Here is a 23,474-nt window from a genome sequence, read left to right as displayed (position 1 = left end):
AATTCCACATTTGCCGCACACAATTTTAGATAGCAATGAAAACCAGGTCAACAGTGATCCGACAAACAATGAAATCTACTCTCGAAAGTCGCGCTCCCTGCACCACCACCACCAACAACAATTCACTTAAACCACCAGGCAGACAGGCAGCCAGGCAGGCAGGCAGGCAGTTGGGCAACCACTCGCTCATCTTACCCGGGCACTTTTGCTAATTGTCTTCAAGCAATGGTGACGCCGCTTTGCTGGGAAAAATAACAAAACATCTCGGGGAACTCACTTGCATAATCATAATAATAATGCTTATGCAATTAAAAGTCGTGTCCTGAAGGATGGCTCTGCAAAGTGTAAAGCGAAACGAGAAATTGGGTCAGCATTGCCAACAAGGGCGAGCACTGGAATATATATTTATGTGTGTGTGCTGCTTAATTAACTAAAAGCAGCAGAGTAAAAAACAAAAAGAGTTGAATGAATTCGAGAGAAGTGCTGCGATGCAGCAGGACTTGGATTTATGCGGCGTATGAGTAATGAAATGGCCAACACTTTTGACGGCTCGCTCGTTATGTTGCCGCGACGACTACTTGGATAATAGTAATAATAATATAATCAAGAAAGCCAAATGCTGTAGAATTTTCAATTAAAGTAGTGAACGAAAAGACAACTTGTCGGACGACGTCATTAATTAGGAATGCTCTCGGCGCAGTCGCCTTTCAAGTGTCTGTGGTCTGTGTTGGCGTTGAGGCATAAAACTTTACTTCTTCTTCTTTTACTGCTTGTTTTCTTTTAGTTTTTTGTTGTTGTTGTTGTTTTGGTGCAAATTGCAAATAAATTGCAAGCAGCCGCCGCCGCCACCACAGACAAAGTCAAAGGCAAAATATGCCGCCAAAGGCAAAAGCGGCAAGCAGCACGGGGCAGGATTAGATGTATACAGTAGTCAACTAGGGGGCTGCGGCATAGATACACAACAACAACAACAACAATGTGAATGCCCCACTCAATTTCATGCCACTTTGCATTTTAATTAAAAAGTATCTATATCTCACACTCACACTTCGCTCTCTCTCTCTCGTTTTGCAGTTCAGGAATGCACCACAGACTCGGAGGAGCTGATGTATCATCAGGTGCGCGCCTCATCCTCATGCAGTGCGCCGCCAGATTTGCTGCTGGTCAGCGAACGTGACAATAATATACAACTCAGATCACCGGTGGTTAATATAATCACCACGCCTCCGGGCAATGCAACTGGCGTTGCAGCAACCAAACAACAGCAACAACAGACGTTGCCACTTCATCAGCAGCAGCAGCAGCAGCATCAACTGCAGCAGCAGCAGCAGCATAATTATCATCATCATGCAACCAGGCAACAGCAGCAATTGCAGCAGGACATGAGCAGCAGTGGCAGCCACAGCAAACACTTGCGTATCAGCAGCTCCAATAGCAAACATGGCAAATATGTAAATATGCCACAGTCGTCGCATCAGCAACAACAGCAGCAGCAGCAGCAGCCGGATGAGGCAGATGTGGTGGATGCGGCAGCGGCAATGCCAACGTTGCCGCATGCAACACATCCGCAATTCTCGCGGCATTTACATCATCACAGCAAGGAGGAGCGCATACGTCTGGAGGTGAGTGGACCAAAAAAAAAAAGTCAACTGACTTCATTGAGAATTTGAAATTTTGTGGGGCTTTTGAACTGGTTTAAACATGACAAATTTAAAGCTGTATTTGGGATTAGAATTTGTCATTTGGAAGGATATGCTTTAAAAGTGTAGTTTTATTGCTAGTGGAAATCGATTTGTAAGGACTTCGACTTGGCTTTTTATCTTTATCAATAATATATATACTTTATGAGGTCAGAGATGCTTTCTTCTGCCTGTTACATGCTTTTGCAGAAAAACAATATCCCCCTTTTTACCCAATGTTAATATGCTCATATGTATAAAAAGATTTACTGCATTATAAAGTGGAAATGCAGCAATGTAATATTTCCAAATCAGTAAATATCAAAAATAGTTGAATTTTATGGGCAATAAATAGAAGTTTAACATCATGTTAAAGTCGTTAACAATGAAGTTTGACAACATGCTAAAATTGCTAATTCAACTTGTCGTTTTGTAATCAGTTAATTAATTACCGTATTTGCATTACTTTGTTTATGCGTGTTGCTCTGCAAGAATATGCATAAAATCAATATAATTACGCAACTTACATCGCAAGATTTTGCAGAGTCATCTAATAAATTGAATGCAAACAACACTTAATATTAAATATGTAGTTTATGTGCTCATAATCTATGTATAAGCATCTTCATCTTGCAACATTTGCCCTCTGTGGCCCATAGAAATTGTGATTTGTTGAACAAATTGCTTATGCATTGTTTGTTGTTTTTGGAGACTATTAAGTACGCAAATAAATTAAATTATGTTTAGTTTTCCAATTCTCAATTGACCCCCAACCAGGTGAAATTGCTCGTTAATCGTGTTGTTGCTGGTCAAGTTTAATCAACTGAGTGTTGTTAATGGCGCTGTTGTTGCTGCACCACCATTGCCATATTTCATGACCCACCGGGCAGCAACCTCACATAAACTCAACATTTAAATATGCTTTTAATTAAAATTTCTTATTCTTCGCAATACAAAACATCAACAAGAACAACAATAAAAACCACACCGAACAAAGTTAAATATTTGTTTTTTTGGTTGTTTTATTTTGAGTGGCGCAGCAATTACCGCCCAGTGCAACAAACACCGCTTTGCCCTTACCACCCACACCCCGCAAAAAATATCAAAACATTAAAATTCAATAAAACCCATTAAAAGTGCTGCTAACAAAAAACACACTGGCAAAAGAAAACTCGCAGCGTAGAAAGCACTTAAAGGCAATTAGAAATCTTCAAGCGGAGTAGCAAGAAATTATATTTATTTCTTTTGCACAGCACCGAGGGGTGGTCTGTTTGCGAGGAGGGTGTGTGGGTTGCTTTGGAGTTGAGGTTGCTTTGGTAGTTGTGTCTTCTACCAGCACTTTATCAATGGCAAAATGGAGCGCCACTGCTGTTTCAACTGCTGCTGCTGCTGCTGCTGCTGCTGTTTGTTTCAATTTTTTGGTTGGGTTTCGGTTGCCTTTGCAGTTGCCGGCGCAGCGTGCGAGAAATTAAATATTTAGTCAAATTATGGCCACAATTTTCGAATCTACTCCTAGCCCAAATAATGCTGTTGCTGATGCCAGTGTTCCTTGTAATTGCTGTGCTTGTTTTTGTGGTTTTGCTTCACACAAACGCGCACACACACACACAGAGAGAATTTGACATTGTGGCTAGAAAAAGTGTTGCATACTTTTTGGCTGGCACCTTAAATTCTCCGTTATGTTGGTTGGAAGTGGAAAATAGCTACAGCAGATTTGTTGCATGCATTTTTATGAGCTTCAAATCAAAGTTAAGTGTTGCACTTTATTCGCATTTTTAGCACTCTGCACAGCTGGCAATATTTGTGAGCAGCTTAAGCGGCAAATGAAAACTTTTAAGAGAAATAGAAAAAGTTGCTTTTAGTAGCTTAAGGCGTATTTCAGAGTCGTGTTAAATTGTTTGACTGTTATCAAAACAAAGTGAGAATAAAGGAAAAAGACTTTCAAATTGTCTTTTAGGTAATTTGACACTGCGAATATAGAAACTAAAGTTGAAGCTTTCCGTTCTTTCTGTGCCCGTTCTAATATCATTTTGATTTTTCTAGGAATTTACCTGCGATGTATCCGTTGAGGGTGGCAAATCGTCGCAGCCGCTGCAATTTTCATTCACATTCTATGATCTGGATGGGCATCATGGCAAGATAACCAAGGATGATATTGTGGGCATTGTTTATACCATATACGAGTCCATTGGCAAGTCTGTGGTAGTGCCACACTGTGGCAGCAAGACAATTAACGTGCGACTCACCGTCAGTCCCGAGGGCAAATCGAAATCACAGGCAGCTGCCGCAGCAGCAGCAGCAGCAGCGGCGGCGGCAACAGCAACAGCAACAGCAGCGACGGCAGCTGCCACATGCAACAACAATAACAACAGCAACAGCAACAACTACAATAGCAGCAAATTGAAGAAGCTGCCCACGGGTTTGGCGGCCATGTCAAAAACAGTGAATGGCATGGCGCTAACGACATCCGGCGGTGCACGCCGCCAGCATCGGCATCGACCACGCAAACTGATTAAATCCGATGACGAGGACGATGACAGCAACAGTGACAAGGAGAAGGAGCTGACAACAGTTGCCGCCGTTGAACAGCAGCCCAGTGGCAGTGGCAACAGTGGCAAGCAGCCAAAGTCTAGATATCACCACAAGAACAATACTAAATTGGAGCAGTGCTGCAACGCACAGCAACAGCAGCAGCACAGCAGCCGGAACAAACGCAACATACGCCGGACAATGGCCATAACAATACCTGCGAGAATATGCTGAATCTCAAATGCTGCAGCGGCGCAGCCAACAAGGATGCCCCCGTCGATGTGGTCGACTGTCCACAGCGCACGCGACACCACCACCACAACAACCACCACCAGCAGCAGCACCACAGCCAGGATGTCTACATGAAGCAGGCAACACAACGCGTCAAGCTGCTGCGGAAGGCACGCAAACAAAAGGTAGGCCACAATCTATACACAAAAAACCCTTCTAGAAAAAAATACAACTTCAACAATCATTTAGAAAGAAATTTGAAGGGAAAATCACAAATATTCTATTTGAAAAATGATTAGCGGCTTATTAAAATAGTCCTCAAACATTATATTTATACAAAACACATTTTGTAATTTTGCCAGAATTATTAAAAATTAAATGTGGAAGCTTATTAAATCATAAACAATTTAGAAAAATTAGAAATGGCTTACTGGATTGATAGACGACTTAAAAGTTGCTTGAGAATTAATTGATATTCGATATTAATATATTGAAAGATTATTTAACAAAATATAAAAAATAGTTACAAAAAATTGCAGAAAAAATTAGATTATGCTGATTGATTGTTTAAGTCTGAAATATGATTGAAAATTGGTCAGAAAATTAATAAACCGAATCGAATTGATAGCAAAGAACTGAATTGCTCATAAAAATTGATCGACGTAAATATTCGAAATAAATTCAAGTAGACAGTTTAGCTACCCATAAAACGTCGCTCTTTTACTTTATCATATTTCATTTAATTATTCGGCATGCATTTTTGTTAGATTTTCTTCATTTTTGCCAGATTATAATTTGTTTGTATTGTTCTTTTCGTTTTTGGTTGACTCGCTCATTACGCATTACGATTGATTGCCTCACATCACAGTATCAGGATCACTGCCTCGAAACGCGTCAACGCAGCCTATCTGTGGGCAACGATTCCACCTGGCAGAATCGCCACTTGCAACAGCAACAGCAGCAGCAGCAGCCGCAACAGGTGCAACAGCCGCAGCAGCAGCAGCTGGCTCAGAAGAGCGTCTCATCCTCGCCACCGTTGGGCGATGTGATGCTCGATGGTGTTCAGTTGCGTCAACCACGCCCACAATCGTTGCTGGGGCAACAGCAGCGAAAGTCTGCCGAGTGCTGGAAATCGGCGCTGAATCGCAACGATTTAATTAGCATCATCAGGGAGAGCATGGAAAAAAATCGCTTGTGTTTTCAGCTAAATGGGTAAGACAAAAGAATTGAACTGAAGGCGAATATTACATAGAGAATCGACAGTGGCAATAGTTCGGATTGTATGTTATTAGGCAGAGAATCGATAGTGAAGTTAACGCATGACAATGTGCATTTTAAAAATATTGATAGATTTAACATAAATCCTAATAAAAAACAGGAATTCAACTGGATATGTGGAAATAAATGTAGAGTTTTTACACAAAAATAAAAAAAATTAATTATTTCAAAGCTGAAAAGGTGACAAAATAACTAATAAAAGAAACTTTATTTTAGTAATTTCATTTTAGTCGTTACTTTATTTGTAATACATGGTTTTTTTAATGGATTTTCTTTTCTTGAACATTTACTTATTATTTATTCATTTATATTATTCAACATAATTATCATGGAATAAGCCATGAAAAATAAAAGAAATCATAAATGGGTCAAAAATCAAAATAATTTAGAAATGAATGCTTAGAAAATTTCATAACATTTCCGCTTATAATTCACAAAAGGCATATGTATAATCGAATTAGTAAATAGTTATTGTGTATCTAGAACTTATTTATATGCAACATTAAAAATAAACATAGAGCACAACCACAAGACAAATATGAACAGCTGGGATTAAATTCATGAAATATGCAAGAAAATATAAAAAAGGAAAAAGGCAAGCAAATTGAGCACTTTAGCAAGGCAGTCAAATGAAAGAGAAAGGAGCTCAGTTTAGTATTTATTTTCAATTTCATTTTTTCATATGCCCCACTCCCAATACTTCGACTTGCTGCTGTTTGTGGCCAACAATAAATGCTGACTCACCCTTATGTTAATTTGGCTTATGCTTTTCAATTTCCTTTTTTGATTTTGTTTTTTTTTTTTTTTGCGACCTAGCTGACCTGACTCTGCCTCTCGAAACGCTATGAATAGCAGTGTTAATTAAAAGCTTTTACTTTTCTTCTTTGTTGTTTTTGTAGAAAACCCCAAGCCAATGTGAGTCCCATACGGCAACCGGCAGCACAACAACAACAACAGCAACAGCAACGCCAACGCTGCAATACAGGCTCGAAAATCCCGACACTAATTGCGAATCACAGTCCGCAGTCCGCTCAGTCGCCGCTCAGCTGCAGTCCGCCCACGCAATCGCCGCAGCCCAACAACATCAACAGCAACAACAGCAACAGCAACAGCAACAACAACAACAACAACTGCAACAACAACAGCAGCAACATCGCAGCCGGACACGATACGGTCAACAATATCAGCAGCAGCAGCAACAACCAATACATCCATCCGCAGCCGCATATACCCATCTACCATCAGCAGCTGGCCATTAATCCGGCCGTTGTTGCCGCACAGCACACTCACAATAGTGCGCATAACAAGCTCAATCTGTGCGGCTACGATTCGTTTCTGCATGCAACAATTTGTGGCGGTGGCGCCACCCATTCCCCACCAGCGACGCCCAGCAATGTGGCCACCGTTCAGCCCATACCCAAGAAGAGTAACAAGCAACAACAGCAGCAGCAGCAGGGTCAGCAGGGTCAGCAGCAGGGGCAAGGATATCAGCGATTGGAGCAACAGCAGCAGCAGCAGCGTAGCAGCAAGGATTACAAGAACTATGGCAATCTCATCTATGCCAAGCTCAGCGAGCAACTGCAGCAAAAGGAGCGCGAGCAGCGTCGCCAACGCCACAAGCAACAACCGCAGCAGCAGCAGCTGCAACAGCTGCCACAACAAAATAAGACAACTGCCTCACAGGACACTTCGCGTCCAGCGACATCGAGCAGCAGTTCGGCTGGTTCCAAGATCTTTGGCGATGCATTGGAATGCGCCCATCTGCTGGCCAGCGAGGAGGAGGATGAGTTGCTCTCGGCCAGTCCCATATTGACGAGCACACCTAGCAAGGTCGTCTCCACGAACACACTGATCGATCTGAACGATGAGGTGGGCGAGGCACTCGCCGAGGCTGTTACCCAGGCCAAGGATGTGGATGTGGATGCGCCAGCTGCCGATGCGGATCTAGATACGAGCGCCTCCAGCTCAATGATACATCGCTATGTGCACGAGCATATACATCATCATTATCATCACTTCAAGGAGCAGAACGATGTCTAAACTAATTTAGAAACTATAAATGTTGCTTATGTTTCTCGTATGTTTAATGTAGCGCAATTTTGTAATTTAATTAGCCATTTAACAAGATGAAAAAACACACACACAAAATCATCCAAGACGATATTATTTGATTGTTGTTACACGAGGTTAGGGAAGAGGATGCCTCGCTGTTTGAAATACATACATATATATAAATACATACATACATACAATTGAATCTGAATTCCATGGACAACACTAACAAACTGTAGCTAAATGATAAGATTTTTTGCGCCTTTGCCTTAGCAATATTTGAAACATTTTTAGTAGCCATCAACGATTGCTTCGCTTATGCAAAAACCAGCCTAGCAACATATCATCGCTGTATGTGTGTAAAAAACAAAAACAAAAACAAAACAAAGCAAAACTATAACTATTGTTTAGTGCAAATTATGCACTGAAAAAAGAAACTATAAACGAGCAAATTTGTTGTCTATTATATGAAATTTTATGCGCCGCTTTTAAGTGTATAGAGAGCACAAACATTGTCTATAAATATTATAATTAAATATTATTATTTTTATTATGGAACTATGGCCTCCATTTAGGTTAACTATCATCATGTTTATTTATGCATATGTACCAATTAAAATACTATTAATATGTAAAACCAACCAACAACAAGACACGCAACAATGCAACAAACAAAACAAAAAAAAAACCATAAATTATAGTTCAATTATAATTTTTTTTTATTATTATTTTACTGAATTCTTTCATCGAAAACAATCAATCAAATCAACAACAAAAAAGCACAACAACAAAATGCATTTAACTTTTATTTAAATAAAAAAAGACTGATTTCCAATTAAACAATACATTAATTATCTGCGTATAAATTAATAAATATATATATATATATATATATATATATATATATATATATATATATATATAGAAAATTTATGACAAATACTAAATAAATTATTGAATTGCTAAAATTAAATGAAAAAATGTTGAAACTCATTTTTAGGTCTGGAGATAAAATATTAAACTGGGTTGCACTAAAAATAAATCAAAATCTTCTGGTTGGGGCAAGTTTTGGATAAGCCAAAAAACTTGAAAGGATCTGATGGAATTTCAAGAGCAGTGTGTGTTGAGAGAGATAGAGAGAGTGGGAGGGGGTTGGGAGTGTGAGGGGCAAGTGAGAGCAAATGTATAGCAACATATTAAGATGCGTTTATTGTTTCTTTGGCGTGCGTCTATCGCCAAGTTCTAATAATAAATCGTCGTGCGCCAAATGACAAGAGAAGGAGATCTACATCTACATCGAGATCGAGCAGAACAAGAGCAGACCTCGAACGCTGCCAACCAGAGACACAAAAGATATCAAGTAAGAATGTGGCACGAGTAAATAGTCGACTGTTCAATACACTGTTTTCAGTTGAATAACAGCAGAAAATTGGCTCAAGAGTGCTTCGAATAAGAGATGAAAGCCTCTCAAACTGTCATCCCAAGCTAATATCATAAGTCAGATTATTATTACTTTAGAATATTCACTGTGTAGGAATATATTTGATAACGATTTGAGGATTTTTATATGGTAAATATAGTTTAATAAAATTGAATGTTATAGATGCTAGTCATTCCGCACTGCGTAAAATCAAACGACTTGCTTTGGTTCAGAGAAATTAGTTATGATTGTAAAAGATTTGAAAAATAGCATATATAATTATTTATTTCTTGGTGACCTCATTTTAGAATATATCTTTTGCTGGCCAGAGCCAGAAACATACCGAAAAAATAGAAAAAACAAATATCTATAACATTTATTTTATTATTAAGATAATTTTAAAAATACAAATTAAATGTATTTTACTTTTCTCATAAAAAAACAAGGCAAAATTCTTATTCAATTCGTTATAAAAAATATGACCTTGAAGCGTGCATCTGAATTGGGTTTATACACACATGTTGCCAGACGACCCAAAATATACCCCTTTGTCATTTGGGAAGCAGAGTATAATTACCGCAGCGCCAACAAATGAAATGTTGCTTCGCTTGTTGTGTCAGTGAATTTTCAAACGTTGCCCATTACGCAAACACAGGCCGCAGACACAACACAAACTCCATACGCATATTTAGCCAGCATAAGGATTACGTGAATGATGACTACGCCCACAAGTTGCGCGTATTGCCAACAGCGTGCAACACAATTGTGCGCCGGCTGTCGCAGTGTGGTTTACTGCAGTCGCGAGCATCAGAAGGAGCACTGGAAGCGTGGCCACAAGCGGGAATGCAAGTGCTACGAGGTGACCAGCAACGAGCTGCTCGGCCGGCATCTGCGCGCCACACGCGACATTCGGATGGGCGAGCAAATCATGTGCGAGGCACCGCTGGTGGTAGGGCCCAAGGTTGCCGCAACGCCACTGTGTCTGGGCTGTCACAGGAATTTGCTGGCGCCGCAGAAACCAGCGATGACCTTCTACAAATGCAGCTCGTGCAGCTGGCCCATGTGCAGCAAGGAGTGCGAGAAATCGCCATTTCACCTGGACGAGTGTCGCCTGATGGCGGCGAGTAATTTTCAATCCAAGATAAATTATAATCCAGCCGATCCGGAGGGCAAAGAGTCCGCCTATTGCGTCATAATGCTGTTGCGTTGCATGCAACTGAAGCGTAGCAATCCCGAGGCATTTGCCCGGCTCGCTGCACTCGAGGATCATCTGAAGGAGCGCATCGAGACGCCACTGTATCAAGTGCTGCGAGCCAATCTGATAACGTTTATCAAAACGGTGCTGGGTCAGCGGGATTGGCCCGAACTGGAAATCCTCCGCATTGCCGCCATTCTGGACACGAACGCCTTTGAGGTCCGGCAGAACGGGGAGCGTCGCAAGGTGCGCGCCATTTTCCCGGGCGGTGCCATGATCGCCCACGATTGTGTGCCCAATTTGAGGCATCGCTTCGACGACAACATGCGCATCATCTTCCTCGCCAAGCGACCCATTCCCAAGGGCGCCATTCTCAGCATATCCTATACGCAACCATTGCGGAGCACCGTGCAACGGCGAGTGCATCTCAAGCAGGTCAAATGTTTCGATTGCGCCTGCGAAAGATGCTCGGATCCCACGGAACTGGGCACCTTTGCCGGCGCACATCTGTGCGGCAAGTGCAAAGTGGGCAAGGTGAGTCCACGAAGTGGAACGGTTTTTATTTATGCGACAAAGCGAATCAGAAGGTTGCCCTGAAATTTAGAAAATCGGATGTGACTAGAAAACTTTGAATATAAGAATTCTGTGTAAAAACACACACTGAAAATTAGGTACAATTGTTGTAGCAAAAAAAATTGGCGTGAAATTTAGAAAATGGCCCTACACTGAAAATAAGCCCGAAAACAAGAACAATTTTAATGGAAGAATTATACATATTTTTTCAAAATTTTGCAAAAATCGACCCTAAAAACTAGAATTATTTTCTACATTGTAGATACATTGACTAATAATTAGACATATAATTTAGAAAATATAAATAATTTGTTTTGAGAAGCAAATAACCTTTACAACGGTTTTGAAATATATTTTCTGAATAATTAGCTGAGTTGCCATTGTCGTCAAAAGTATTTTCTCACGGACGTGGCTAGATCGAACCGACTTTGGATTCTGATCAAGATTGTATATACTTTATGCCTCGTAGATTTTTACCACCTCTCTCACTCATCACCTCTATCTCTCTCTCTCTCTCTCTCTCTATCTGTCCCACTCTCTTTCTGCCCCCTCTATCTCTCTTCACTTGTCTTTTTTCAGGTCATCTCACAAAATCCGTTAGAGAATGCCGCCAATTGGCATTGTCAGCTGTGCAATGTGAAGAAATCGGCTCGCGAGGTGCTGACCCAGGATGCGAGACTGCAGCAGGAGATTGAGTCGCTGGACAAGACGACGCCTGTTCACCTGGAGGAGTTCATTCAGGGCCATCGCATCGACTTGCACGATACAAACACGCACATTTTACAGGCCAAATACGCTTTGACGCAGCTTTACGGCACTGCGCCCGGATATGCAATGGATGGTAATTAAAGAAATTAGAAAAGAGATAAATATTATTTGGGAAACAACCAATTACCAATTTTATGTTATCTTTTCGCAGAGCTCAGCGAGGAGTCGCTTAAGCGAAAAGTGGATTTGTGCGAGGAACTTTTGCAGATTTCGAATCTCTTCGATGGCGGTTGGAGTATTTTTCGTGGCAATTTGCTGATTGATTTAGAGGAGGCGTTGGTGGCGCAAGCGCTACGCTTGCAGCTCGCCAGCGAGTGTGAATCGAAGCTGAAGCGGGCCGAGGAGCTGCTCGAAGAGATCAAGAATATTATGAAACATGAGCCAGAAGAGATGCAACAAATGCTTGCGGAGCGACAGCAAATTTTAAATGCGGCTATGGCGCCATTTTCAGTTGGTGTCGAATAACTCACAAGAGTAATATTTCAATTGTGCACACATTTCACTGTTTAACTGCACAATTTTTATTTTAATAGCGAAATTCAGTTTTCTATTCCTATTTATATTTGAAAATATAACTGTCAATATTTTACTTGACACTTGTAATGGTTGGCAATGCGACACTTGACAACGTCGCTTAGTTATTTCAATCGACCGGCCGCCACATTAATAGTCGTTTGCCTTAGAGCAATGTAACAAACCATATTTAGGATGTCTATTTAAAGCATGCTATGTTAAACCAACATGGTTAAGCTAGAGACACAACATTTAAATGCATAACTGAGGCCAAAATGCAGTATATTTTTAAACCTTGTGTTGGCGGCAAATAAGTATGCCATCACGAATCCAGATCGTGATGATAGTCGAACCATCGCAAAGCATCGATAACTCTTGTAATCTATCGGTTGATTTCACGTGTTGCATATTCGTAAATTGCGTTTTTGTTTATAAAAACAATAAAAAATGGAAGCGGCCACAGCAGACAAACAGTTCGAGCACACAGAGAGTAATGTAGAAATAAAGGAAAACTCAGAGCAGCCAGCTGAAGAGGGTGCTGCCGAAAATGAAGAAGTGGAAAAAGCCGGCAATGAATTTGACTATTTGGAGCGAAATGAATTCACTTCGGAAATCTACAAAATTGAAGTGAAAAACATGGGTTATTTTGGCATTGGGGTAAGTTGAGGCAGTTGCTCAAAGCAATATCTGATTAAGATGCTCTTGCAGGAGTTCAAGAAGCTGCTGAAGAACACACTCAAGCTGGACATGACGAAAATCAAGTCGCCCACCCGCAAGGAGTTCGCATTTGTATGTTTTCGCAGCCAGGCGGATCAGCAACGGGCTGTGGAAACGCTCAACGGATACAAGTGGAAGGGAAAAGTGCTCAAGGCCATGTTGGCCAAAGCATCTGCCGATCCTCTGCACAAGCGGCGCAGCGAAACGGATGCCGCTGAATCGAAGCCAAAACGCCAACGAACTGCTGTCGAGGCAACTTGTCCTCTGGCCGAGATGCCATACGAGCAGCAGCTCGAGCAGAAGACTGAAGAGATGTCCGCGCTGCTCAAAAAATACACGCAGGAACTGCGCCGTTTGAATGCCGATGCCAAACCGCATCTGGACAAATTTCAGTTTAATGGCGTGCTGCCTTCGCCCATTGTTCAGGGATATCGCAATAAGAACGAGTTTACCGTGGGCAAGAATGCCGAGGGCGAAATTGTTGTTGGGTTTCGCTTGGGCAGCTACAGCGATGGCTCCGTTGAGGTAGCCGAGGTGCAACAGTTGCCCCATTTGCCCGCGCAAGCGAAGTGGGCGGCACAAAGTTTCCAGCAGCTGGTCAGGCAATCCAAATTTCAGCCCTTCAATCCAGTTGGCAATGTGGGTCACTTTCGGCAGCTGATGGTGCGCAGCTCCAGCGCCACGGGTGAACTAATGCTCGTCGCCGGCATATACTCCTCCAATTTAAGCGAAGCGGAGCAGTTGGAGTTGCAGCAGGAGCTGAAGAACTTCTACGAGCAGGCTGAACAGAATGCGGAACACAAGTGCACCTCACTCTACTATCAGGACGTCAAGCATCGCGAGGCGGGGCAAATGGTGAATCCTGTCACCCATCTCCTGGGCAGCACACACATAACGGACACCATTCAGGAGCTGCAGTTTCGCATCAGTCCATTGGCTTTCTTTCAAATCAATACGGCCGGCGCCAATGTTCTCTATCAGCAGGCCATTGATCTGGCTGCACCGAGCAAGGACACAACTATGCTAGATATTTGCTGTGGCACAGGTACTATTGCCTTGGCATTTGCCAGGCACTGCAAACAGGTGTTGGGCGTCGAAATTGTGCCGGATGCCATCAAGGATGCGGAGTACAATGCGTCAGCAAATGGCATCACCAATTGCAAATTCTTCGCGGGAAATGCGGATGACTTCATCAAGAGCATGGTACGCGAGGCGCTCTACGGCCAGGAGCCGGGCAAACCTGTCGATCTGATAGCAGTGGTGGATCCGCCGCGAGCTGGACTGCGTAAGTTGTGAGAAATAATCAAAATCTTGTTCTGCAAACAAATCTACTGGGTTACTTTGCCAACCACCCTTCAGCAAGTCATCCTTTTTTTTGGCGTGTAGAATGTTTCTAATAATAATTTAAATTCGAATCCCTTGCAGACAATCGTTCCATAGCCGCCATACGCTCGGCGAGTGCCATCAAGCGTCTGGTTTATGTTTCCTGCAATCCACACAGTGCCAAGCGCAATTTTATTGAGCTAGCCCGGCCAGAGTCCAAGCAGTATAAGGGCGAGCCCTTCTACTCAAAGTCAGCGGTGGCTGTGGACATGTTTCCACATACGACGCACACGGAGCTGGTCATCTTATTTGAGCGTGAGTCAACAACCACAGCAACGACGACGGCGACGACAATTCAACCCGAAGGTGTGGCAAAGGATGCAACGGATGGGGCAACAAAAGAGTGCATTGCAACATCGCTGGCAACAGCCACAACATGATGATATTTTTGGGTACAGTTCCTTAGTTAATATAAAAACACAATTTATATATATATATATGCATATATATATAACAGATAAACAGATTTCGTTGCAGGCTGCTCTCTGTGTCGGCTTTTTTGCGCTCTTGTCACATTGTTGCTTATCAACATCCATCAACGGCTCTTTGTTTGACGACTGCGAGTGCTACGAGTTTTATTATTTAAATTGATTTAATTGTATTTGCGGTGTTCCGGCGTCTGGTGTGACAGCAGCGACTTCCTCTTTACTAGTTTTAAAACATTGCTCAACAATTTTCAATTGTCATCAGTTTGTGCCGGCAGCTCGATAAGAACTGATTACAGCAGCATCCATCTATTTATCATAGAGTTGGGGGTGCAACAAATGTGCAAGTAACTCGAGAGTGTGTTAACACTATTCGTCAATTGTGGCAAGAACAACGCCTGAGAAGCTACGAGGAACTTAAGTGACCGACAAGTGACCGATAATGTCCGAGCAGGTATACTTAATAAAAGTATATTTAATTTAGATAACTTACTGTTTGTTAAACTCTAAAGATTTTTATATTAATATGATACATGTAAGTTTTGTAATTGAAATATTTTAGTTAAATTACTTGAAGTGAATTTGAATGCAGTTATTTAAAAACAATGTACATATCCACATAAAATTGTTATCACACAATTTAAGCAATGGTGGAAATTTATTAACGAACTGAATTAAAAGTTTATAACTTTGTTAACTATTCGCATTAAAAGTGAATTTGCGCTATCTTTTAAAAGACGTATGACTCTGGCCTAGTTATTTGTGGAGCTATTGGTTGTTTAACATTTCCGTTTTAACTTATTCCCTTTGCTAAACGAGTCGAGAAGCAATTACAATTATTATCTTTGCTACACAAGTTGACCTTCAACTTCAGCGTTAAATAGCAACAATTCGAAATATTTTTTGTAAGACAAGTGTTGAATAATGTCAACAATTGCCAGCTGTAGACGAAAAATTGAATACATTATCATGCTATAAATACAGACGGACATGCATTGGCACAGAAAACTGTTTTGTAAACGTGACTGGGAACTTGTTGGCATGTTTACATATTTGTGTGCATATAATTTGTATATATTTGAAACACAAAATTGTACTTTGGACTCTTATGTGGTGTTTGTCTATAAAGTGAAATGATTTCACAAAGCAAAGCAAACAGATGAGGAAGAAAAGAACAACAACAACAATAACAACGATCGATAAGACGGCGACTCTTGCAAATAAAGCACTCGCAATAAAAATGGGAACAGAACAATGAGTTCGTAAACAGAAATATAAACGTGTGTGGCTATAAACATATACATACATATAAATATATACATATATATAACCATATAATATATATATGAATATAAATATATAGTTCTACATGGCAACACTAAATATTTAGACATAATCTTATGATTACGATCGTTGCCCGCATAAAAGAGAAGAGACCTTGATCAACAGCTTTGAACCCACAGCGATTTGCGCACGGAAAAGCTCACATATCGAATAAAACGCATGTTGACTGTTGTTGGCTTATCAACAACACGTAAACAAACCAACAAGGAAAACAATCACCACTCAACCGACGCGAACCGGTTTCAGAGAGAGCGAGAGAGAGAGAGAGAGAGAGTGGCACCCGTAGAGAGCAAAAGCTCATGGGATGCTGACTGTCAGCCGAAGGGGCCTGGCAACGACAACGTCAAAACAAACATTTCACGTGCACATCGGCAGCGTTATGATGTCTGCACACGACTAACACGTTTTGTGTTTGGAGGATTGACTGCTGTCGCTCTCTCGCATTGACGTTCTCTCGCTGCCTCGCTCTCGCTATCTTGCTTTGAGAGCTTCGGTGAGTTTTGTAATGGAAGCAAGGCTGTTTATAAATATTTGCGTACCTCGAGTATACCCTATAATCAATTTAAAGCGCTTGATAATCTGTGGTTTGTTTGGCGCCGCAGCTATTTCTATTAACACAGTGACTGTAAATTAATAATGCAAATATTTATGGTATTTTTTGGACACCTAAAAATTAACAAACAGAAAACGCAAAATGATTTTGATATTAATGCAAATACTGTAAATTTTTTATATACACATCTTATGTTTGAAAAAAGTGCACTGACAAATAGAGATAATAATACTTAAGGCTTTCTTTGTTTACTTTCGACTCTTATCTACTTTTTTATTGAGTGTATTATAAATTCTGATAGTAGATATACAGGGTATACAAGATATACAGGTCTTCAGGTCTACACGTTTTATTATGTTTTTGTTGTTGCTGTTGTTGTTGTGTTTCTGCTTCTGTCGCCAGCTGAGTTAAGTGAGGCCAACAACATTTCAAAAAAGCCCAAGCAGCAACTGTACCCCCAAGCTTGAAAACCAAAACAAATCGACAACGAACGTAGACGTCGCCGTCGTCGCCACTAATACTATAGAAGAAAACTGGCAGCAAAAGCTCCCGAGCACGGCCCGTTTTTTTCGATAAAAAGAATTCGTTTAAATTGCGCGCACAACAAAATCGTTCGAAACAGTTGCGATTGCAACGTCGTTGTGACGACGACAACGACGACGGGACGTCCTTGCCTCAATCATCATACACAAAGGGATACCAAAAACTACAGCAAATAAATAACAAAAAAAGATAGATAAATATATAAATAAATAAATATCTCTTTTAAATAATTAAAATGTTAGCATAGCTAAAACTAAATTACGCATACGTCGAGTAGTGCAAAAAAAAACACCTAAAAAGGAAAATATAACTGTGATAAATATTAATTTCTTCGTTTGATATTCTTTGTCCAAGACAAAAAAGAAAAAGAAAAAAATTAAACATGTCTGTGCCCATGCTCTTGACACCGATGGAAACCCAGACGGCCGAGGAGCACATGCAAAATGTAATTACAAATTAGTATTTATTTAGTTTAATTTAATTTAAACACAGTCTTTGAGACTAAGTCAATTTAAATTGGATCTGAGTGACGTAGCCAGGAAAAGGTGGCATGCATTTTTTCTATAATTTGACATTTCGCACGGAACTGAAGGTCGAAGCTGCTGTTGTCATCACAATATTTACATTAGCTCTCTTCCGCAAGTGCAAAACAAAATCAATAGGCAATAGAAGGAAAAAGCATTTTTCTCAAGTCTACGCATTTTCTACTGTCTTCAGTTGAATGTTGAACATGTGATATCATTTCATATATATTGCATATATATATAAATAGGAACTTGATACATGAGTCATTTGTTGTGTTACCCCTTCGATTATTATTTGAAGCGACGCCCCGTTTGTTTGTTGGTTTGCAAAAGCTTTGGGATCTGTGCCACATGTTGCAAGTGGTACGTGGTACCATCACGTGTCCATTCCCACAATTGCCGTTGCTTCTAAAGTTTAAGTGATTGCTGTGAAGTGGCTAGCTCTTGACGCAATTCGATTAGATTAATTCGATTAACGAGCTTAATTTATACTTATAATAAACAGTTATGAAGCTATCAAGCACACTTCAAGTGCTTCTTGTTCTTAATCAATGCATAACAACAGCCGAATCGAAGAACTTTCAACCTGCACTGCACAACAATTGCGAAAGCTTTTTACACTAAATTTCCCAAACAAAGAACATATGCGCACCAAAGCTCAACATGGGCGGATAGAAAACAAAGAGAAGGAGAGGCAGAGAGCGAGAGAGAGAGCGCGCTCCTCGCTTTGCCAACACGTGCCAGAGCAACGTAAGCGTAAGTTGCTTCGACACGCATTTCTGCGAAGCGCAAAAATGTAATCAAATTGTTTATAATTTCGTTGCTCTTATGTGTTGTTTGCATTCCTTATTCTATGGACGAGTTAAATTGCTTCCCGTTGCTGTAGATAAGGCGTTGCCAAATGTATTTTTTGTTTCTTATTGGCAAGGTTTCGCTAATTGTGCCAAGAGCGAAATAAACCTGACCAATTTATTGACGTAAGGAAAAACAATATCAACAACAACGAACACACGCGGAAAACTATTCATAATTATTAGACTAGACTAGACTAGTATTTTCTGGTTGATGCTAAAACTCACAGTTTTCCTCTAGATGAATTGCGAATTGTTGTTGTTATTGTTGTTTTTTTTTTGTATCGTATTGCTTATTTAAATTTTGGCAAAGCAGTCGCTGTCGTTAGCCCGATTCGAGCTGGTTCGCAACGTGGGCGTTCATTTCTGTCGAAATTGTAATATAATAAATTTCGGTTGGCTGTCCGAAAGTGAATCGCAACGAGTTCGTGGCCTTAACACGTGATCATCTTCAGTGCGCTACAAATCAGCATTTAATTTATTGTCACTTTTATGGGTTCGCCAGCTCAAAGTTTGCATAGATTTTTGACAATTCGATTCTCTTGTTTGGTCCCGAGACGGGGGTGCAGAGTGTGCAGCAATTACGTCATGATTCGCTGTTTACAGCAACAAGCGCAACAGCAGCCGAAATTTGCGCGTTTTTACACGCAGGTAAATCGCCCGCTAACGCTTAAAAACGCCAGCCATAAAACAGCTTTCATAAAGTCAACTCAAAAGCTCAAAATTAAATCTAATCTGTCAACTAAATGCAATCAATATTGCGAACGTTCAGCTCAAAGTTTCAAAATTTTGTTGAATAATCAGTTTGTTTTAATATTCTTTTTTACTAATGGATCTAATTGTTGTTGTTAATTTTAATGTACTTAGTTGCCGCAAGGTAGTCCGTTTATTTTAATGGTAAAATGTCATTAAAAAGACATTTTGTATATTAGCAGACTGTGTACGGAATTATATGAATATATATACTATATACAGTTATCTTTTTTTTCATTCCTTGTACTTTCGACTTTTCTATATATCCATTCTTACACACACAAAATTCGAATATAAAAATGTCGAAATATTTAAAAAAAAAACCCAGCTGTTTATTATCATTTGTATTTCTAGAAATTAATCAACAATTAAATGGGTTACTCACACGTGTCTGTCTAATACGCAATTATTAATAATAATAAAAAAAATCGCCACTAAATAAGGTACTTATAAAATTCACATAGAATATATACAGAAATATATACATATATATATATATATATATATATATGGATGAGGGGGTCATTGGGTGGAGTGGAACTAGTTTGATTAGCAAGCTGAACTTGTAGCTGCTTAAAGCAAAATAAGCAGCTGTATTGATGTACTTTAATCTGTAACTGGCCGATCTGTTAGGGGGCAACACGTGATTTTGTGTGCACTTGCGTCAAAATCGCGAGCGACTTTGTTGAAAATAGCGCGCGCGAGTTAAGTCGCGTGCGATAACCTGCGATCTATTTGCTAAGATTAGAACCGTTTCTGTGACTGTGACAGTGGCTGTGTCTGTGTCTGGTTCTGTTCGCTTGAGCATATTTGAGCTGTTGTCCAGACCTCAGAGCAGTCAGTTGTCGAGCGGATATCGTCGTAGTTGTCGTCGTCGCTATGATTCCTGCATTGAAACTAATTGTTGGCATTATAATTTCAATTGTCTTGCAGTGTGCCGCATTTGTGGATGCAGCCAGTTTTGGCACTGGCAATGAGCTGCTTGAAGCAGCCGCATCGATTAACTGTAAGCCGACGCTGAGGCAGTTCAATGTGCGTCTGCAGGAGCCACTGCAGCCGGAGGAGCAACTGGCCCTGACCGGTGACGCCAAAGCGTTGGGCGAGTGGCAGCTGTTGCGTTGTGTGCCCCTCGAGCGCATCGATGACTTCAATTGGCAGACAACGGTCCGGTTGCAATCGTGCCGCCAACTGGAATACCGTTACTTTGTCTATGTGGAGAATGCGGCGGGCCAAAAGCAAATCAGACGCTGGGAGACCCATTTCAAGCCTCGTCAGCTGCAATCCTGCTCCGAGCAGCAACAATGCCACTCTCCCCTGGATATCTTTGGCCTGGCCAATGGAGGGGATGAGCCAACGACTCAGGTGCATCGTGGCTGGCTGAATCACGAGACGATCATTCAGCTCAAGTTCAATGGCGAGAAAATGTTTCAGGTGCACGACATTGAGACCTTTGATCCGCAACATGTCCAGCTGAAGATTGTGCCCGTGGAGCAGGCAGCGGGTCTTGTCGTTGAGTACAGCAAACAGTTGTATGGCCAGAGTCAGCTCCAGTTGCAGCCGGCCCATGGAGTTCCATACACCAAGGGTGACATAGTCATCTTTCATGTTACGCTGCCGTTGGAGCGCATGATGCTGCAGTCGTTCCGCTTGGAATGCTACAGTCAGACCACACAGGAGCTGCTGGGCAGTGCCACGCTGACAGCTTCCCAGTTGACGGGCAGCGAGGGATTGCTGCAACTGCACATCAAATCCGCACGCGATGCGGAACAGACGCTGGCCCGGCTCAGGTTGCCGTATGTCCTGGTGCAGCCATATCAATACTCGCCGCTGGACTTTAAAACTACCTATGCACACTATTGGCCACGCAGCTGGCCCAATCTGGATGTGGGTCATCGGGGCAATGGCAAGAGTTACATTGCCGAGGCGCCGCAGGAACGGGAGAATACAATTGCCTCGTTTCTGAGTGCACACGCCCATCACGCGGATATGGTGGAGTTGGATGTGCATCTCACAGCCGATGGCATACCTGTTATCTATCATGATTTTGGGCTGCGCACAGCGCCGCCTGGCAAACAGATTGAGAAGCCGGATCAGCTGGAATACGTGCTGATTAAGGACATCAACTATGAGTTGTTGAAGCGTTTGCGCATCTTCTCTGTGATCAATGGCAAGGTGCTGGAATATCCGGCACACAATGCCGAGCCTCGTCACGAGCATCGCATCTTTCCACGGCTGGTGGAGGTGCTGCAGCAGCTGCCCAAATCCCTGGGCATCGATGTGGAGATCAAGTGGCCACAGCGTCGTCAAGGCGGTGGCCACGAGGCGGAACAGACGATCGATAAGAATTTCTTTGCGGATCGTGTGCTGCACGAGGTCATCCAGTATGGCTGTGGCCGGCCCCTGATCTTCTCCAGCTTCGATGCCGACATGTGCACCATGCTGCGCTTCAAGCAGAACATCTTCCCCGTCATGTTCCTCACCCAGGGCGAGACGAAGAAGTGGCAGCCATTCAGTGATCTGCGCACTCGCAATTTCCAGGCCGCCGTCAACAATGCCCAGGCCTTTGAGCTGGCGGGTACAGCGCCCCATGCCGAGGATTTCCTGGGGGAGAATGCCGCCCAGCTGCTGCAGCAGGCGAGGGATCAGGGACAGATTGCCGTCATCTGGGGTGATGATTGCAATTCGCGGGAACGTGTCAAGTATTTCACGGAGATCGGAGCCACAGCCACCTGCTATGATCGCAGTGATCTCTATATGCCGGAGACCAAGCAGCGGTCCTTCTTCAATTCCAGTGCGCTTCTCGCCGAATTCGAGGCTCAATGCCGAATCTAAAGGCGACGGGTGAAAGAGTGAGCTGTGAGGGGCGGGTAGTCGTAGTCGTAGTCGTAGCAAAGTTCAAAGGAGAAACCATAAATATAATTTTTAACTATTAACCACAAATTGTAAATAAAACATTTCCCTTTAATATTGTACGTAGTAAATACTAGTTCCACACAATTTCCAAAATGTGAACGAAATATGTTAATGATTTTAAAATTGTAAAATCTTTTTATATTTTTATCGTATGTAAATATTTATTATAACTATGCATAAATGTTACATAAAACCAACTTTTGCCCAGAAGAGTTTCGCTGGCGAGCTCAGGTGGAATATATTTTTAATGTGGAGCAATTCTTTAATTTAATATTCAGTTACTCAGTCTTGAAAATTGCTCTTGACCAATTTCAAATATTTATTGCTTGAACTATATATATAAATATATATTGATTTTTGCTCTGTTTTTGATATAAGAAAACAAATAAGAAACACAATAATTCAGAGAAAATATTTTTGATAAAAAGAACAACTCAAGTTAAGCAGCTACCAAAAAAAAGAAGAAAACAAAACAAAACAAACGAATCGTTAAAGTTGTTATGTACACAGCCTGAGGGGCTCATACGGAACGAGAGAAAAAAAAACAATAAAAGACAATGTGACGAAAGCATAAAAAATGCTTGGTAGTAATAGAAAAAATAAACAAACAAAAAATCCCAAAAAAATAAATACCTCCAACAATTTTATTATGCGTAAGCAGCCTTTGCAGAATTGCATGCAGATAAACTTTAAGTACAATAATTTAACTAATGCTTACAGTGGAGTGAAGCAGCTTAAGTTCAATAATTAAATTAAATTTACTTCTACAAAAAAAATTGGGGACTAATAATAATTAATTAATTAAATACCACGCTGAAAGGCGTCTCTACAAAAATAATTTGGTGACTAACAATAATGGAGGCAAAAATAAGTTAATTAATTAAATACTATGCTAAAGTGCACTTCTATAAAAGATTACGGCAGAGTAAAAATAATATACAAAGAAATTTAATTTAATTGATTAAATACTACATTAAAATCAATTTTTTGTCAAGAATTTCAAACAACAAAAAACTTTGTTTTAAATCATCCATGAAAATTTATAAATAAAAGAGAGAGCAAGAGAGAGAAAGATAATGAGAGATAATGAGAGAATGCGAAAAAGTAAGAGCGACAGAGATTGATTCGATATGCAATTATTTAATAGTGTCTGACGAATGTTTAATGCCGAGAAAAATCAATCATCAAATGAGCCAAGTTGGTAACAGCTCAATATTCTATGGGCAATTA

At 41.0% G+C, this 23,474-nt stretch overlaps 4 protein-coding genes across 5 annotated transcripts in view; all 4 read left to right on the top strand.

Moving 5' to 3' along the window:
- The window catches only part of LOC6557948 (protein naked cuticle), a 44,186-nt gene extending 36,029 nt beyond the window's left edge, over positions 1–8,157 (top strand). Inside the window, exons 2-7 of the mRNA XM_043215556.1 lie at positions 1,075–1,244; positions 1,308–1,622; positions 3,723–4,355; positions 4,391–4,624; positions 5,308–5,651; positions 6,617–8,157. Coding sequence (XP_043071491.1) covers positions 1,075–1,244; positions 1,308–1,622; positions 3,723–4,355; positions 4,391–4,624; positions 5,308–5,651; positions 6,617–7,757 — 2,837 coding nt within the window. The 3' untranslated portion in view covers positions 7,758–8,157. The remainder of the gene's footprint in view (positions 1–1,074; positions 1,245–1,307; positions 1,623–3,722; positions 4,356–4,390; positions 4,625–5,307; positions 5,652–6,616) is intronic.
- Positions 8,158–9,816: 1,659 nt separating this feature from the next.
- Positions 9,817–12,315, top strand: LOC6557940 (SET domain-containing protein SmydA-8). The gene is made up of 3 exons (XM_001985211.3): positions 9,817–10,918; positions 11,537–11,798; positions 11,877–12,315. Exons 1-3 carry the CDS (start codon positions 9,902–9,904, stop codon positions 12,188–12,190), a joined length of 1,593 nt encoding a protein of 530 aa, XP_001985247.2. The 5' UTR covers positions 9,817–9,901; the 3' UTR covers positions 12,191–12,315.
- A 287-nt stretch (positions 12,316–12,602) lies between these two features.
- Positions 12,603–14,718, top strand: LOC6557936 (tRNA (uracil-5-)-methyltransferase homolog A). The gene is made up of 3 exons (XM_001985212.3): positions 12,603–12,895; positions 12,947–14,240; positions 14,381–14,718. The coding sequence occupies exons 1-3, from the start codon at positions 12,686–12,688 to the stop codon at positions 14,716–14,718; spliced, it is 1,842 nt and encodes a 613-aa protein (XP_001985248.1). The 5' UTR covers positions 12,603–12,685.
- Positions 14,719–15,155: 437 nt separating this feature from the next.
- Positions 15,156–22,763, top strand: LOC6557914 (glycerophosphocholine phosphodiesterase GPCPD1). 2 transcript variants are annotated; one of them, XM_032742730.2, is made up of 2 exons: positions 15,156–15,217; positions 20,265–22,763. In XM_032742730.2, the coding sequence occupies exons 1-2, from the start codon at positions 15,206–15,208 to the stop codon at positions 22,161–22,163; spliced, it is 1,911 nt and encodes a 636-aa protein (XP_032598621.1). In that variant the 5' UTR covers positions 15,156–15,205; the 3' UTR covers positions 22,164–22,763. The 2 variants fall into 2 exon arrangements, with proteins under 2 accessions (XP_032598621.1, XP_001985249.1); XM_001985213.3 differs by lacking the exon at positions 15,156–15,217 and adding an exon at positions 17,266–17,648.
- Positions 22,764–23,474: the final 711 nt, after the last annotated feature.

Source organism: Drosophila grimshawi, unplaced genomic scaffold (genome assembly GCF_018153295.1).
Source record: "Drosophila grimshawi isolate 15287-2541.00 unplaced genomic scaffold, ASM1815329v1 contig_44, whole genome shotgun sequence".
NCBI classification, from domain to species: domain Eukaryota; kingdom Metazoa; phylum Arthropoda; class Insecta; order Diptera; family Drosophilidae; genus Drosophila; species Drosophila grimshawi.
Note: the sequence above shows the minus strand (reverse complement) of the source record. Positions and strands in the feature narration are given on the sequence as shown.

Excerpts from the sequence above, each read along its gene's own strand:
- LOC6557940 (XM_001985211.3), top strand. The coding sequence starts at position 9,902 with ATGATGACTACGCCCACAAGTTGCGCGTATTGCCAACAGCGTGCAACA. Across the intron at positions 10,919-11,536 it reads GCAAGTGCAAAGTGGGCAAG|GTCATCTCACAAAATCCGTT; the intron begins GTGAGTCCACGA and ends GTCTTTTTTCAG. Across the intron at positions 11,799-11,876 it reads GCCCGGATATGCAATGGATG|AGCTCAGCGAGGAGTCGCTT; the intron begins GTAATTAAAGAA and ends ATCTTTTCGCAG.
- LOC6557936 (XM_001985212.3), top strand. The coding sequence starts at position 12,686 with ATGGAAGCGGCCACAGCAGACAAACAGTTCGAGCACACAGAGAGTAAT. Across the intron at positions 12,896-12,946 it reads TGGGTTATTTTGGCATTGGG|GAGTTCAAGAAGCTGCTGAA; the intron begins GTAAGTTGAGGC and ends ATGCTCTTGCAG. Across the intron at positions 14,241-14,380 it reads TCCGCCGCGAGCTGGACTGC|ACAATCGTTCCATAGCCGCC; the intron begins GTAAGTTGTGAG and ends AATCCCTTGCAG.
- LOC6557914 (XM_001985213.3), top strand. The coding sequence starts at position 17,586 with ATGTCTGTGCCCATGCTCTTGACACCGATGGAAACCCAGACGGCCGAG. Across the intron at positions 17,649-20,264 it reads CCGAGGAGCACATGCAAAAT|TGTGCCGCATTTGTGGATGC; the intron begins GTAATTACAAAT and ends ATTGTCTTGCAG.